Source organism: Pygoscelis adeliae, unplaced genomic scaffold (assembly GCF_000699105.1).
Source record: "Pygoscelis adeliae isolate BGI_AS28 unplaced genomic scaffold, ASM69910v1 Scaffold66, whole genome shotgun sequence".
Classification (NCBI taxonomy): domain Eukaryota; kingdom Metazoa; phylum Chordata; class Aves; order Sphenisciformes; family Spheniscidae; genus Pygoscelis; species Pygoscelis adeliae.
In genome coordinates, this window is record NW_008825167.1 from 2,047,567 (window position 1) to 2,064,224 (window position 16,658).

A 16,658-nucleotide genomic window follows, 5' to 3' on the forward strand; every position below is an offset into this window, starting at 1 on the left:
CCACCTTCCTCACTTCAGCTTATCCTCATGTTTTGTTCCGTAACACCTCTTGACATTTTAAGATGAACTGTAGATACTAAAGATTATTAAATTGCTCCCACTTGGGTAAATGGGAGCTTTGCCATTGGTTCCTCTGGAAATAGGATCAGGACCTGGATAGATGCATGTAATGTCTCGTAAGACATGCTAATATGCTTTCTGCCTGAACAAATAGGACTCCAAGCACTTTTGAAGCTTGTCCTCTAGTTCTCTGCAACATGCTCCTACTTGACCAACCGGCAATTGAAGCTGTTCAGTACATGACAATGATCTTCACATTAATTCGCTGGAAACAAAACCAGCAACCCTGCAACAGGATTGACCAACAGACTCCCAGTCACAGGTGCTAAATCACACCTGCGTATAAATGAAAATGCATTAAGTCCACATGGTGCTTAGTTGCTGGCTGGGGTTAAACCAGCACCCAATGAATTCATCACGAGCTGGTGCTGTCACCGTAACAAACTAATGCCAGAAAAGAGCTTACAGAGGTGGCCAGAGCTCTTGTTTTTTAGGGTCTACAGGCACAATAAATATTACTGTGATTTTGATTCAAATTCTACTTAAGCTTTGTTTAAATGGTCATCACAGAGGTGGAAAAAAACTAAAGAACTGTATCAGAAATAGTGTGGCCAGCAGGAGCAGGGAAGTGATCGTGCCCCTGTACTCGGCACTGGTGCGGCCGCACCTCGAATACTGTGTTCAGTTTTGGGCCCCTCACTACAAGAAGGATGTTGAGATGTTGGAACGTGTCCAGAGAAGGGCAACGAGGCTGGTGAGGGGTCTGGAGAACAAAGACAGGTAGATGAGGCGCTTAGGGACATGGTTTAGTGGGCATGGTGGTGTTGGGTTGATGGTTGGACTCGATGATCTTGGAGGTCTCTTCCAACCTTAATGATTCTATGATTCTATGATTCTAAAGTGTAAGACTTTATCAAGATCTTGGTTTTCTGGAGTACTATATGTCACTCTCAGGTATTCCTGATTACATGTTAAAACTCTCCTTCTCTCAGCTCAGAATCTCCTTTAATCAGGGACAGGATTTTCACGGGAGAAGTCAATGTCATGTACAATCTCAGGATTTTATTTATCTGACTTGACCCACCAGGAAGTGCGCTCTGCAGCACTGCAGTCTTAAAAACATGGAGTTATGCATGGGGTTTTTTGTGTGCCCGGGCACCAAGTCCTGGACTCTAGTGACTTGAAAAATTATCTCTCTTTGACACAAGCAGCTCAGCAGTCACTTGAAAGTACTTGGTGGATTGTGGCAGTGTCTGAACTAGCTTGAGATCCTGTGAGTTGTAAAGCCTATGTCATCAGTACCACAGCATCCTCACCTCTAGATTTAGCAACAGCTAAATCAGCTGCTGAATTCAGAAGAATAAGTAAATGGAGCACTAATTTACATTTTAGGTATAGAGGTGGCATACTGCCCTGTCAGTGCCCTACTAACATTCCTCTAAGGCATTTCAAAGTAGACTAATAGCAATGAAGAAAAATGGAACCAACAAGATTGGAAGTTTGTCCCAGACCTGTTTTTCAATAAAGCTACGGTACATGTTTGTTCTCTGTTTCATCCTGTTTCTGCAATTTACCTTAAGACAACCAAAATTATGCACTTTCTATGAAAACAAGCTCTGAGGACCTATCCCCAACAGACCACACACTCTTAACTTCACTAAATAAGCAGAGGATGAGAAAGTGCAACCCTTAGCATCATATTCTGCCTGTCCTGTCACAAATTGACCAACTCAATTAGTAGAAAACGCGGTCATGTTTGTCTATTCTAGCTTGAACCCACCAGATTACTTTAAAGCAGCTTCAACTTGCTTGTTTTGACCCCTGGAAAGCCAGCCACCACAGGTCTAATACCTGGGCCCTGTTTCCAGCCAGGTTCACAGCACAGGCATTTTCAGTGGTATGAACAGCGGTACAAAGAAAAGGCAAATAAATGCCTCTGTCCATTGAGTGGTGACCTTGCTAAATTACAGCAGGTATCCTGAGCATCTGTTGTAGGCAGTGCAGTGGCCTTCTCTTATGACAGTATCATAGGAACATGCTTTCGCTCTGGAGGATTGATCTTGCAAGGATCAGTGCAAGGACATTTCAATGAGAAAATGAGTAACTCTTTACTCTCTGATTATGATGATTAATTCTGTTACGTCAGCAGCCTTTGGCACAGCCAGTGGCAGCCACAGATTTCACATGGGAAAAACCTAATTCAAGAGCCAAGAACCTTAAAGGGGAATTTTGTGCGGTTAAGTAATAAAATTAATAAATGACATGCAAGCAGCTATAATTTTATGTATATGCAGAAACGCACGCACTTTCCTCAATCCTATGTAAGACTTTGTACTGATGTATAATTGTTTTGTATTTGAAATGTCAGCCAAGATAAAAAACTGGCATTGTTGCTGGAATTGACCAGCCACAGATGGACTCAACTATGGAAGTTTTTGAACTGTGTGAAGTTGAGCAGAAATTCTATCACAGGTGCCAATTTCACAAATAAGTAATCACTGTTGAACTGGCAGGCATCCTACCTCCCTTACTTTGAGTTTGGTTATGCAAAAGACTAATCAAGACATCTATCAGGTACATAATTTAAGATGGGTAGGTCTTCGCTAGCACACGAAACTGGATGGTCCTAGAGTTTCAATTTTTGAAGGGGATTTGGCTTTCAGACAGTGCTGGTTTCCTCTCCAGTTCTGAAGGCGAGCACTTGACATGCACTGATGAGGTCATGTCCCCCTCTCCAGTACAGTTTCTCCCCTCAGCTGCCATAACCAAGTTGTGCTCTTTGCCAGTTTGTTTTTGTCTTGGATGCATTCCAGCTCGGGTCTTTTATGCATTTGGCATGACAGGCGTTTAGGAGGGAAGTTTCAAGGCCAGGTTCCTCAATCCTGTTTTGTTAGGAAATGCTCATTTGGCAATCCTAACATCATTAAAAACTATTCTCAATAGGGCATGCTCTGCCAACACATGACCTTTAGCTGTTAAGAAACAGCAGAGGAAGCACCACAAAAGTAGGTAATTCTATAATCAGTTCAGTTATTTGACAGATAACAAGAAATAGCTCTCTTGCACTTAAGTGTGGCATTTAGAAACCTGGAGTAACGCTTTAGGTGGCTGCCCTTGATCTGTCTGCTGTTAAAGTTGCTATCCTCAGCATTCCCCTACAGGAGGAAACTACATGCTATCACTTAGATGTGTAGATTGGTAATTAACATGTTGACTTTCGAATCAGAACCACTGCAAACACTTCTGCAAGTGTCACCTCCTCAGCTCAGATGTGCTGATCACTTGCCTTGTATCAGCACATTTGCACAGAACAGTATTTGAACCCAGTATTTTGAACCCCCCTCTGTTTTCTCATCTTATCAATTCATATACAGGGGCTGTTTCCTATCAAATTTTTTATTTTTTGTATCATGTACAAGGAAAAGAGTTGAAGGCTAGGCACAGAAGAAACCAGTCTCTCTTTGATCTAATGAGAAATTGACTTATAGATTTTCAGTGGCAGAGAGGATACACGAACATTTTTATTGCAATAAAATTTTTGATTATCTGGGGTGCACTTGTAATGACTGCATATAGCCCCATTAATTAATATCTAACACTAAAAATGCTGGAAAAGTAATGTTCAAGTACATAGAGAACTACGCTGATCTGCCTTACCTACATAAACAAGGAAGTTATTTTAGTGTCAGTTTACACTTGGTATACAACCTGCTTTCCAACCAACCAAGGGAGATCAATATTTATTACGATTCATTAGAGAATGCAGTTGACTTTTATTGTGCAGACCAAAAAAAATGCAGTCACCAACCCACTACTACACTAATTTATGAAATCAGTTAACAAAATTATTGTAAAAAATAACTTAATTTCTGATGAGCAAATGGAAACAAGTTGTACAGCTCTCCCACATTCCTGTATTGATAGGAGAAAATGGCATTGAACCATTATACTCAGTAACTCAAGGACAAAACCACTTCTGTTGCTTAGGGGAATAAAAATATTCCCGTTTTCTCCCCAGCCCAAACCCAATATTGGTTTATTAAAAAAAAAAAATATCTCACTTGGAAGTACTGCAGAAGTCCTACACTCTTTACTCTCTTAACTTTGATATGTAAGTACCTGATAGAGCTATCCTACTGGCATGTACACAACTCAAGTGAAGCACTGCTTGGCTCCTTCCACGTGTTTTTAGCTTGCCAGCATACTAAGCTTAATCTTCTGGTTCCTCATAATGTGCATACCCACTAGCATAGGTCCTTCCTAAACTCAAATTGCTGAATACATCTGTGGTCTCAGTATCGGAATCCTTCCCTCCCTCATCATTGTCATCTTCATCGTCATCTTCTGCTTCATACTCATCATATTCATCCTCACGGTCACCTGCATCTCCAGCCTTGCTGGAGGAGAGGCTCTTCCAGTAGGCATCGTAACCAGAAGCTCCATCTGCATCCTCACCTCCAGTCTGTCGGCCAAACTTCAAAGAGCGAGCTGCAGGCAGAGAAAAGTCATCATGTTCCCACCCTTCAACAGCAATTTGAGCCAAGCATCTGACATTTCTTTTCCGTCCTTTTTCACTACTCAGCAAAGAGCATACAATGTTAGACAGCCTTTTTCTAAATCTGACATTTTCAGATTTAATCCTTACTCTGACAGAACCTTTCTGCCACACACAGTCTGTCCCCCTGCAGTCAAGTTTGTATGAACAATAACTGCCCCCAGAGTATGACTTGGGTCTTAGGATAAACCTTTGGTACTCTAGCCAAGAAAACCTGTAATTGGATGGGCTTTGCAGACACAGTACATATTGTGATTTATTCAAGAGTGGTTGAGGTAGATTGTATGCATGTCATCAAATGGCACTTTGAAATTCATTTGCCAGCTTCTTGTAGATTAAATAAAGGCTTGAGCAGTGATTTTTTGCCATTTTTTCCATAACTAAAATCTCAAACTAAACAAAGCTTTCACTGTATTGGAATCAATTAATGATTAAGAATGAGAGACTGCTCAATTCTAGAACTAAGAAACACAAAGTTTTTCACAAAACAATCAAAAGTAATCGGATTTTACTCAGTGTTCCTATGTAGAAAAGTAGTCACCAATGGTACTTGTATTGCTTGTTAGTTAGAGAAGCAGGCTTACTTGACATGCTCAGATCCTTTGTCTGCTGAGTTTCATGGCCACATTTAGGGCAGGGAGGCTCTTTTCCTTTTTCCTGTTTGAAAACCTTACTTCGCACATGATCATCACAAAAACAAGCCTGTGGGGTGAAAGGAGAATAAAAAGGCTAAACGTTTCAATCATAGAAGCATACTCTTCAACAACAAGCAAGCGAAAAAGTGTCTAACAGCAGCAGAATTTTCTGGCTGGGATTAAAATTTAATGAGCTCTATCTGCAGTGGAACTGGAGTCTGTGCACAGAGCAACCACTTCTGTGTTGAATGTAGTTTCATGGCCTGCTGGGGAAGAGGCTGGATAAAAGTGCTGATAAACAAGTAGGGACAGTAACATACTCAAGGACTGGATTATAGTGCTGCCCACAAGGAGCCTGGCAAACTTTAGTTCACGTTGACAAGCTTAAATAAAATACAATCAGAGTTGTATGCCAGAACATAACTATGCAGTGACCTGAAGGCAAGAATTAGAGATTGAAATTTCACGTTGAGCACCAGGGTGCCAGTGAAGATATCTAGAGAAAGGAACAATTTGGAATATGAAATCGATGCCATGGGAGACTGCAGGGAAACATACAGAGGGTAAGATGAGTAAGAACAGGCAATGAATCCAGCACCTGGAGAAATCTGGGCAATGCTGATGATGAAGCAGGTGGGACTTTTTATACAAAATTACTTCCGAGTGTATAAAACCAAAGCCTGATGTCAACAAATTAGCCTGTGCATGTGTAAAACCAGATTAGCTGTGGAGATTATTTCTACTGGATCCAGGCTGCAATGTTTTCTGGTCAGATCATCACTTGACTTTTTAAAAAAAAAAAAACACAAACACTTTTTTAATTGTCTTAGTTCTACACTGGATCTAAACATATTCCAAAGCCTTGGATTCTGTTCAAGACCAAGGATTTGTTTTGTGGTTTGTTTTTTTTTTAAAGGCCCAAACATGGTACAGCTGCAATTTAAACACAGAGAGCTGGACAAAGTGAAGTTCACCTCACCTGGCATAAGGATGCACAACACTGGCTTGTGGTTAACAGGCAAGCACAGATAAAAGCCCTTTTGTCCCCCATAAATCTGCCCCCAGGCTTCAGAAACTAATACAAAAGTATGAATATTTTTTTAATAATGTAGAGGAAGACGTGACAAGGCTTGATACCAGCCTTGGAGGCTAAGGAGAACAAGTCTAAAATCATAGCTACTTGCACTGCCTTTACTCTTTACCTTACAACGCAGGCATGAATGCTGCCCAAGCCTGTTACAGGAAACACCTGTTGGAGAAAAATCAATACGTACAATTCAGTACTTGGAAACTGCAGATCTGTGATGTTTTTAAAACCTTGTAAAAGTATGTAATAATGTAATTGAGGCATTTCTTTTTAACTCCCTGACACAACTGCACTTTGGCAACACAAATCAGTCATTTTACCATACAGTACCATTTTACTAGATTTTTTTCAAGTCAAAATCAAGCCTCATTGCAATAATGTAATTTGACATAAAAAGCAGAAGTTGAAGAGGGGAAAAAGTTTAACTATTTCTTGAGTTTCCAAACTTTTAAAAACAGAAGTTTCAGAACTAATTTGGTATTAAGTGATCATGTTGCTTTTCCTTTTCTCACAATCTCAAAAGAAGGAGTGCGAGCATTTTTCAGTCACTTTAAACAATGCCATGGCAGCCTTTAATACCTTTATCTCATTTAAATGGGATGTGAGAACACTTAAAGCTTGCAAACTTCCAAACCTAGAACAGTTGTTTTGTTCTGTACTTTCTGTCACATCCTCTGGAAATGTACTTTATTGCACACAACTTCATGTGAAAAATCTACCTAACTGTGTTAAAGAATTGTAGCTGGCACATGAGCTGTAAAGAGCAGAATCGGTGCTCAAAATCTGACTTGTTTTGAAGCTTCAAATTGATTTCTTTTCTCCACTAGAGGGAGTATAGTAAAGGCAACCACACAGGAATTGGCAGCAACACGAAGCTGGGTGAATAGTTACTCCTCAAGAAGCAGCAATACATATTTTATCAGTCTCCGCGCAAGTACTCGTTCTCTTCCACCTTGCCTTACCCCTGTGACAACAAAGTTTTTGAATCTCAAGTAATAAATATCATGAGTTCTCCCCATGAGCAGGACAGCCACGGGATTTAGCGCTCTGTCATGTGTTTAAAGGTGGAATTGGAAATGCTAATGCGTATATATTCAAACAATTCTGGAGTACCCACACTTTAAAAAACTTCTCTCAGACAGTGATGGAAAGTAACAGTACCTTTTTCACAGCCAGAATGGGATTTAGACTACAGTTGCATGACCGCATTTAAAGCTCACGTATTCTGTAAAAGTTCAGGTTTTATAATCTTGCTACCACGCACTGACAAAAATCCTGCCTCTCTACCAAGACTGCACCGTGCCACAAAATGTTGAACACAGTGAAAACCCTCAAAAAAGCAATTTCTCTGTTCAGGGTGTGACATCACATCTGTGAATTAAAAGCTTCCAACAATCACTGAAAAAACACTCCTGGGGAACAGCTGTTGCTGCTGCAATATTCCTATGCAGGAAGATATTCTGGCAGAATACATCAAGGGAAGCTAATCAAGGCTTAGAAAATAGCTGGCTGGGAAAAAAAGGATCGGAGATGAAAAGGAGAGACGAGATTTCTAAAGACACAGACTATAACATTGAAATCAACAAATATTCTGAATTGGCAGAAATCAATTAGGACAAGAGATTAGTCAGTTCTGAAGAAAACAGTCTTATACATGATAAAGAGCACCTTGAATTTCTATAATAAGGATTGAAAATGTTATAATAGTCAAAATACACTCATACAAGTTTTGGAAAGGATAAACGCTTGTCTCATGGGGCAAACCAAATAGTAGTCAATGGTGGGTAGAAAAGAAATACTTCTACTAAAGATTAGTTATTTCCAACATGCATAGTCTTGGTTTGTTTGTGTTTTGGTTTTTTTTTTTTTTTTTTAACTTCCCTTGAAGTTACCCTGTTTCAGCCAGAGACGAGTAGTGGACTAGCAAAGTCAAGCATGGCCATCATGTCCTCTTACAAATACCAGTTTCCGTTTTGTCCACACAATTAATCGAAGTTCAAAAGGACATAAAGTCTTCAGCTACCTGTTCTTTACTCAGTAAAAGTGGACATGTATCAACATTTGATACATTACTGACACATGTCCGCAGTCCACTGATCAGTGAAGAAACTGAGTTCATGCTCTGGATGAACACTATTTTTGCTACTTCCTTCTGTGCTCACCCTGTCTCACTGAATCAGATGGTGACTGCTTCCTGAGTCATGGCCTCCCTCAGGACTTGCTGCTTTTGTAAAATCAACAGTGCAAACCCTCCACCAACACACAGGCCATCCACAGCAATCTGGGAAAGTTTAGCCAGACTAACACAGGTGGTATTATTTAGAGCAGCTGTTTTCCATGAGGAACAGGTATCTAGAAATAGCTCATCATATGGTCAGAAGAGTGGAAGAGAGCTCCTTCTTGCCTGCAGAGCCTTGTGGAGTAAAAAAGCAGCATCAGCAGTTTTGCTGCAGTCCTGGCCACTGCAACTTTAGAGACTGCTGGCTCCTGCAAAGGCAACTTCCCACGGGAGGCCTATAAAAGCCAGGCAGGAAAACAACTGCCATGTACAATCTGGCATGGAGGAAGTTCAGAGACAAAAGCTCTAGTCTAGATAGCTGGATATCAAGAGCAAGCACATAGGAAACAGGCCCTTTCCTCCAGTGGTGGTAAAAGCTATTTGGAAAAGGTGATAGAGAGTCTGCTTAGCTGTGGTGAAAGGGACTATGAATAACTAACTTACATTTAAATGTCTCTGCTTCCAGAACTTGGCAGCTGGCTTGATGTTCAAACTGATCATCTTCACAGAGAAAATTGTGGCAAAAAGAACAGGCAAATATTCTGCCTCCTAAAAGATTTATCAAGGCAAAATAATCAGCAGTGGGCATATGCATCAAGTTCTGCTCTGCAAACAATTTAGGCAGTAGTTTTGACTGAAGACCAGTTCTCCCTTCTGTCACAAATGCTTCAACAAAGTCCTAAATTAGGCACTGCCGTCCATTATTACACTGAGAAATACCATATATCCTACAATACAAGACAGCATAAATATAAAGCAAGTATTTCTTCTAGTCCTTTTCTTCATTTTAAGTCGACTATGGCATGAAGTATTTTTCTTAAATCGGATCACATTCTCTCTCATTCAATCTCCTTCCCTCCCACACCCTCAACTCTGATGCATACTTGAAGTAAACATTTTAAAGGATTCCACAAACGGAGATCAGTATGGTTTGCTAAGCAATTGGGAATCAAAATACCTGTACTAGCGCAGATGAATGGAGCGGGAATGGCAGAAAATTGTGCGTTGACAATCTGACGCAGCACTTAATTATGTGAAGCGCTCAGCTGATAGGACAGATAATACTTTAGATTACATAACCATCCCTGGGTTAAGCACTGTGTGTTATTGAGCAGGTTGTTCACATTCCCCGCTGCGTAAGGTCTATTTTTAAATTGGGGAGAATGCCTTGCTTTGAACAAACATACTGCAAGGACTAATCAGTGAAGATTAAAAATGCTACGTTAGGAATATAGGTACAATAACTTAAGCAATGTGAGGAGAAAAGTATCGTTTAGATTTTCTCATTTTTAAGTGTGAGCAACCTACCGTGGTCCCAGACGCTTCTTTCGCACTCAATACATTCTGCATCTGCAAGAGGGCAGATACATGCATGTGTGCTGAGACATTTCCTCCCGTGACACACCCAAGCTTCACAGAAATCACAGATTGCACCCTGCAATTACAGAAAGATATTATCTTGGGACTTCTGCAATACCTAGAGAGAGACTCTTATTCCATAACCCGGAATGTATCCAAGCATCCATTCTCTCAGTAGGTTCATCCCAGCTGAGTGAGAGAGTATGAACCGCATCTATATTCCTATCAAGCTGCTCCACAATTCATCTTTTTTTGTTTGATAGTCATTTCTGCAGGATTAAATATAATGCAAAATAACTTGGTTTTCTCCTTTTCTGTTTTTTACATTTCCTATCTTAAATCTTATGCAGGAAAATTGTGTCCTCCAGCTGAAACCTGAGATCCATAAATGATAACAATGTTCTGGCAAAAATGCAATTTCAAAAAAGACCTGAAAAATGCCACTAGATTCTTATAGCTGAAATCACTCATTCGGATTTTAAACCGTGCTGTATTAGAACACAAGCTCTGCAGAGAGCAAAGATCAAATAACTTATTAGAAATAAGTTAGACACTTTAACTTCCATTTTGATTAAACTACAAGATCTACATATCAATTATCCCTTAATTGTAGCATTTAAGAAGCCTCCTCAGCCCATATGTAACAAACTACCACATCCACTACATGCACACAAAACTAAGAAAACAGTGGTGAATCCAAATTAATTGTTGATGAAAATATTGCATCAGTGAATGCACGGAATGAGTTTAGGAACTTCAGACAGGAAAGGCTGGCTGTGTTACTGAGAAAAGCTGACTGCCAACTGGAGGCAGAAACAGGACAGAGGTTTAGTCCATACAGCATTTAATCCAGAGGCTATGACGTGTCACACCCTGCTTTCCAGAATGAAGTAACTACGTTGTCCATCTAAGAACAAAAATTCAAAGGCCAGAAGCTATGACTATCTCTGCTAAGAGCCCAAATGATTTTTTTTTTCTTTAAATAAAATTCCCCCCTAATGCCATGGAACAGATGCCTCTCTGTGATACTGATGGTCTCTGCAATACTGAGAAGACAGCAACAAAAGTCCACTGGTTTCTACAGATTCCTAGAGTTTAACAGAGACTGGGAATTGGCTATGGGGCATGTAAACTCAGGTGCTGTTAATGCACGTGCTAAGGGCCTGCCACCAACACAGATCTGTTAGCATCCAGGGCGTGTCAGAATTTGCAGGAGTTGAATCTAAAAATGCAAACTTTCGGTTTCCAGTATAAGGGAAAAATCAGTTTGTGATAGTAAGATGAGAAAAAAAAACTTGGCATGGTACATGCCATTATTCCATAAATCTGTTTTATCTTTTTGCAGAAGGATTTGCATAGAATAACCTCATAGTGCAAAAAGGGCTGTAATTTTGTATACATACCACCATTGCTAGTCCAGTACTGTACACACCAGCATGTTTTATAACACAGTCTGAAGACTTCATCATGCATTTGGTTTTTCCTGTATAAAAATAAAAGCAAGCAACCAGAAGAAAACTATATAAAAATAAAAAAAAATAGAATGAATGTTCATATGAGAGCAGTACTTCAAACAAACACCTGTGCTTAATTGTAAATCTAGGTAAAAATAATGCAAACAAATGTCTGCAACCCACCCTCACGTCTCCCTTAGATCAAATTAATAATTGCCTGTTTTAAGCCAAAATCTCTTGCCCCAGTACTGAGATAATAAGGCAATGTGTTGTCTTGCTCTATGTTTTGAGGCACTGGCAAGAATTTCAAATGTCAAAACAAACCAAAGAACAAAATTAAGGTGAAAGTCAAGCAATGACATCTTAAAAAGTTGCATTTAAAACTGCTGCTAGCTCTGTCCCACCATAAAATCAGCCTGTGCTGTGTGCAAGACTGAGGTCCTCTGAAAAAAAAACGTGCACCTGATGATTTAACTACTTACAGGTACTTGGATACTTGCTTTTTTGGTGGTTGTTGTTGGTTTTTTTTCTTTTTTAAAACCATATAAGAGATTACTTCCTAGACAAAATAATTCCTTTTAAATGCAGGGATGGGTGGGAGAAAAAGCCACAGTCTGCACTTAAGTCATTCTGACACAAGCAAGCAGTTAGGGTGACAACTTTCCCCTACTCCTTGCCTCTGACATAAATAGCTCTACCAGAAAGATCCATACTCCGTTTACAGTTATACAAGCAAAAAAATCTTGTAGCTAGCCCAGGCTACTGCAATGGAGTTTTATCGCTGATGTAAGCTGCCCTGCCACAGACCCCTTTGGTGTCTCTGTTATTTCCTGCTTAGAGAAACCAACAAAAGGGGCCTCCCTGCAAACCCATTCAAGAGCTGACAAACCCAAATTCTACTCTGAAAATGTAAGTAAATCCCAGTATGCAGCATCAGCAGCGTTGTGTATTAAATCACACCTCAGGTACGAAATGGCACTTGGGGGGTGAGGAAGGACCAGCGGTGGGCTGAGCTGGGCAATGTGAGATGGTGGGGGTATTACTGGGTCTGGAGCACTGCAATACAGCTACTTTGCACCCATCTCTCAGGGACTTCTCCAAGAAGGATGCTGTTGGTTTATAGGGGCTGTCCCCAGCACTTTATTAAGCACCAAACAGCTCTAATGGCCTTTGTTTTAGAAAACCGTGGGACTCAATATAATTTTGTGGTTGTTATTAGGAATGCTTTTCCTCCAGAAACATACTGCAGATTAAGATAAATTCAACACACCCGAGTCACTTCAGATGCATAATATACTGTAAGATAAACAGCATGTTTTTAGTACTTCGCTGCACGATGACAGAAGGAAGACTTATGAAGGATGACACACTGCCATTGCACACTAACGGCCTGGCTTCCAGAAATGCTCGGTATCTGCAGGTCCCAACAAAGGCATTGGAAGCTGCAGATGTCAGCAGCTCTGAGAGTCAAACTACAACACAGACCAATTGCTTAATGACAAATTGAAAATCTGCAAGAATGTGTTGAAACAGTAAAACAACAAGATTCACCTCAAAGTATGAAATTATTATCAACATTCCCTGCAAGCAAGCAGCTGTTTAAAAAAAAAAAAAGGCATTTTAGCCTGATTCAGAGTTGAGTTCTGTCACTAGGAGTCCTTCTCTTCTGATTTCAAAGCATCAGCCCTCTAGCACATATAAATAACATGAGCAGCATATTACATTACAAAACCATGCAAGGTGAATAAAGTACCGTTGCTTTAATTGATATTAAACTGATCAGAAATTATATCATCCCCAAAAAGCAGTATCTACTGGCACCTTGCTGGCAGTCAGAGTCTTTTTAACTTTGCTGCTGTTATGAAACAACACCCGACATGGTCAATCTAGGGAAATGGTCAGTCAGATGTTCTCAATCCTAAAAGGCAGTGAGACAAGTTCTTCGGAAGATCAAATACTGAAGACAAGCCCATGACCCAGACTTGCAAACCTCTGGGAGTCAAAGGCATACGCATTAGTGCATGATCAAGCAAGATCTCTTCTCAAGGAGGATATTCACAGCAGCTTTAAAAGAACCTGCTCCAAAAATCACAAAGGTACTTTAAGACAAAGGTACTCTAAGGGCTGAGAGTTTAACAACACAAATGGGACTGAGTATAGCATGTTTTCCTTCATTATTTCTACTTACCACATTGTGCACAAATGGGTAGTTTTTGAACAGAGTTACAGAAGTAGCAAAAAGCTCTATTCTTCTGTCGTCTAGGCACATGGAGGGGGAAAAAAAAAGCAAGCAAGCATTAAAAAAAGACCTGTAAAATGTTTGAAACCAATTAATATTAAACTACTGGTTTTAGAAGGGGAAAAATACTTACCTTTGGCACTTATCACATTCCTAAAGAAAAGAAATAAAATACTGGTAATTATTTTTATTCTAGGTAAAATATATAAAATGTACAGACCCCACAGGGACTCTGAATTAGGTTCTGATTAGGAACCAAACTTTTTATTCAAGTATTACACCTCTGATGCAAATGTAACCTTAAATATAAAGGAAGGACGGTAAGAAGAATGGCATTCTAGTGGCATTAAATAGTCAATGTAATAATCACTGGTTTTACACAATTTAAAGTCAAGTATTGTAATATAAAAATACTTTTGGTTATTTTACCATTGAAGCATTACAAGGATGTTTGGCTAAATCTATGTTGGCTCTTGAAGCCCTTATCTGCTTTTCACGTTCACGACGGTTCTCAGCTTTCTTCCGAGCACCAGTCTTCTTTTTAGGCATTTTTCACTATCTGTTGGGGGGGGGAAATAGGTATGTAATGAATGCACACAAACCTATGTATGTAAATGCATGGATACACATGACACATCCAGCACTAAAACTAGATCTTGGAGTTCCCATGTTAACTGTGTTTCATCTCCATCCATTTCCTTTTCTGAAAGTTTCTTTTCAAATGTAGAATAAGGGGCCCAGTCCCTTAGGAAGAGTCATGTGATGAACCATGAAGAATCTTGTGATCTGGAAAGGACTTTGCTGTCTTTAACTTTGCGCTTAACTATCTTTGAAGTGCTTTGCCTTAAAAAAACCAAAACCGCTATGTTTTGTAGGTTTGTTTGTGATGGGCCTCACTGGTTTTGGTTTGCCTTGTCTATTTAATACAGACAATATTTAGCTCATTTTCTCCTTGACTTCCCTCTCTTCTCATGCTCATTAACTACTTCAATCAGTTAAAAAGCATTCTTCAGGTAAGCAAATCGTGGTGTACTGCAAAAATGCAAATTTCACACTTCATGAAGGCTTAGAAAACAAAATGTCATTACATAGATTTAAGAGCTATGGCAAAGGCATGTTTGTACTGCTTATTTATCATTCTAGCAATAACAGAGATGAGCACGCATTGCTTTGAAGACGCCACTGTTTCCCAAGAAGGGTTTACACTAATTTAATTCCATCTGGTTCAATGCATGTGTCTGTTTTAACATTCTAGGAGGGAACTGATGTAGTACAGTGGTGAGACCATCGGGCAATCCATCAGACCTCTGCTCTCTCGTCATCTCCACAATCAACTGTGCAGTACTCACGTAAGCTTAGTTTACTCTGTGTTTATAATAAATTAGGCAAGTATTATCCTGACTTCATGAAACGGACAACTGAGAGATTAAAGGTGTGGTCTGATGTCAGAATTTCTCTCGTCCACACAGGCACTCAAGATAGACACCCCTCCTAATGCTCCGTCTTTATCATCCCCTCATTTCTGCTGATGTAACTGTTGTTGGTGTCACATTCTAAACCAGAAACAGGTTAAAAACAACACCAAAAAACGCAAACCAGCAAGCACCCCCAAGACCCAGATTAGCACAATCCGATGGGGGAAGGCAGTGAAAGGGGCGGCAGGGGTATTTGCTTCGCAAGGGTGGGAATAAGAAAGCAGCTAAGGAAGAGGCAACGACCTCTCCACTGACAAAAAAAATTGCCTTATTGAACATAGTTCTAAAACAACACTCCCAAGTCTATGGCCGAGGTGGACACTCTTCTTCATGCTGTAGCTACCAAACCATACTTCCTTGCAGATGACAAGACAGCTGAATGTTCGGAAGTGTTTAGCTCTTATTTTGGTACCTCGCTACAGTGCTTCTGTTTTGAAAACCGGGCCTCTCTACCAAGTTGCCCCAACATATATCGCACTGTACAACTAACCCACAGTTCTTGTACTTGTACTACAAGTACACCTAATGGTGCTCCTTGCTCTGCCTCTGATTTCCCAAACTGCAGAAATATACTTTCAAACAATTGACAACTGAGACTCAAGTGTCATCTTAAATCTCAATCTCCACTTACGGAATTTGAAGAAAACCACTACAGACTCGGGGCTTGGCAGAAATCGGCCCACATGATGGGACAGCTCTGCCTAGGCAAAGTTCTGCTGATTCCAGTAGGTCTCTGGGTGGCTGCCAGGAGCCTCTGGCCTGAGGAAATGGGAGGTACCTGCTCTCCCCAGCCTCATCCCTAACTCTAAGCAGACACGTAGACATGCACGCTGGCATCTGGAAGGAGAGCTGCAGCATCAACAGGCAGTGAATTGTAGCAGCTTAAACTTGGAAGAAAAATTAGTATCTTCATTCAAAAGGTCTTATAAAATAAACCCAACAGTCCTAACTTTCCCAAACAAAGAAATATATTGTCCTGACCAAATACTAAAATTTGTTTTTGATAGCAGACATAAATCAGTTTGCTCCCCCTCTAGCATTTTGCACCATGTTTAAATTGTATTAGTGTCGTATTTTGTAGTCAAAATCATATTGCTGAGCTGCCTGCTCGCAACTGTCATTATTCCAGAGCGTGACATTTCTGACACTGGGAGTCCAATATGAGGTTGCACACTAATTTTCAAACTGCTCGAATGCTGATTTAACAACAGAATGTAATGGTTAGTATTTATACCTTGACTTCTTCACATTACCTCATAATCGAAAGCACCAAAATGACAAACTGTTTTCATGAAAAACACTGTCTCAATGACTGCTGAGGACACGGATTGTAAGAGATCTTTAAGATGGTAGTTTTTAGAAAGTTGCACTAAACTAAATAACAAAACTGCGATGTCGGTTTTGCATGCAAAACATGCAAAACTTGATAGCTTAACAAAGCTATCAAGTCAATCTGGGCTTTCAAACACCATCCAAAAATTAACAACATCCTGTAGATCAATATTCTACCACTCTT

At 40.0% G+C, this 16,658-nt stretch overlaps 1 protein-coding gene across 2 annotated transcripts in view; it reads right to left on the bottom strand.

Moving 5' to 3' along the window:
- Nucleotides 1–3,813: 3,813 nt before the first annotated feature.
- Nucleotides 3,814–16,658, bottom strand: part of ZNF330 (zinc finger protein 330) — an 18,114-nt gene continuing 5,269 nt past the window's right edge. The window contains exons 2-10 of one of the 2 annotated variants that reach the window (XM_009328764.1): nt 14,097–14,226; nt 13,801–13,820; nt 13,617–13,687; nt 11,378–11,457; nt 9,924–10,050; nt 9,060–9,164; nt 6,453–6,499; nt 5,200–5,317; nt 3,814–4,548 (exon numbers count right to left, since the gene is read on the bottom strand). In XM_009328764.1, the coding sequence (XP_009327039.1) occupies nt 4,271–4,548; nt 5,200–5,317; nt 6,453–6,499; nt 9,060–9,164; nt 9,924–10,050; nt 11,378–11,457; nt 13,617–13,687; nt 13,801–13,820; nt 14,097–14,216 (966 nt within the window). In that variant the 5' untranslated portion in view covers nt 14,217–14,226 and the 3' untranslated portion in view covers nt 3,814–4,270. The remainder of the gene's footprint in view (nt 4,549–5,199; nt 5,318–6,452; nt 6,500–9,059; nt 9,165–9,923; nt 10,051–11,377; nt 11,458–13,616; nt 13,688–13,800; nt 13,821–14,096; nt 14,227–16,658) is intronic. The other variant, XM_009328765.1, reaches the window with a different exon arrangement.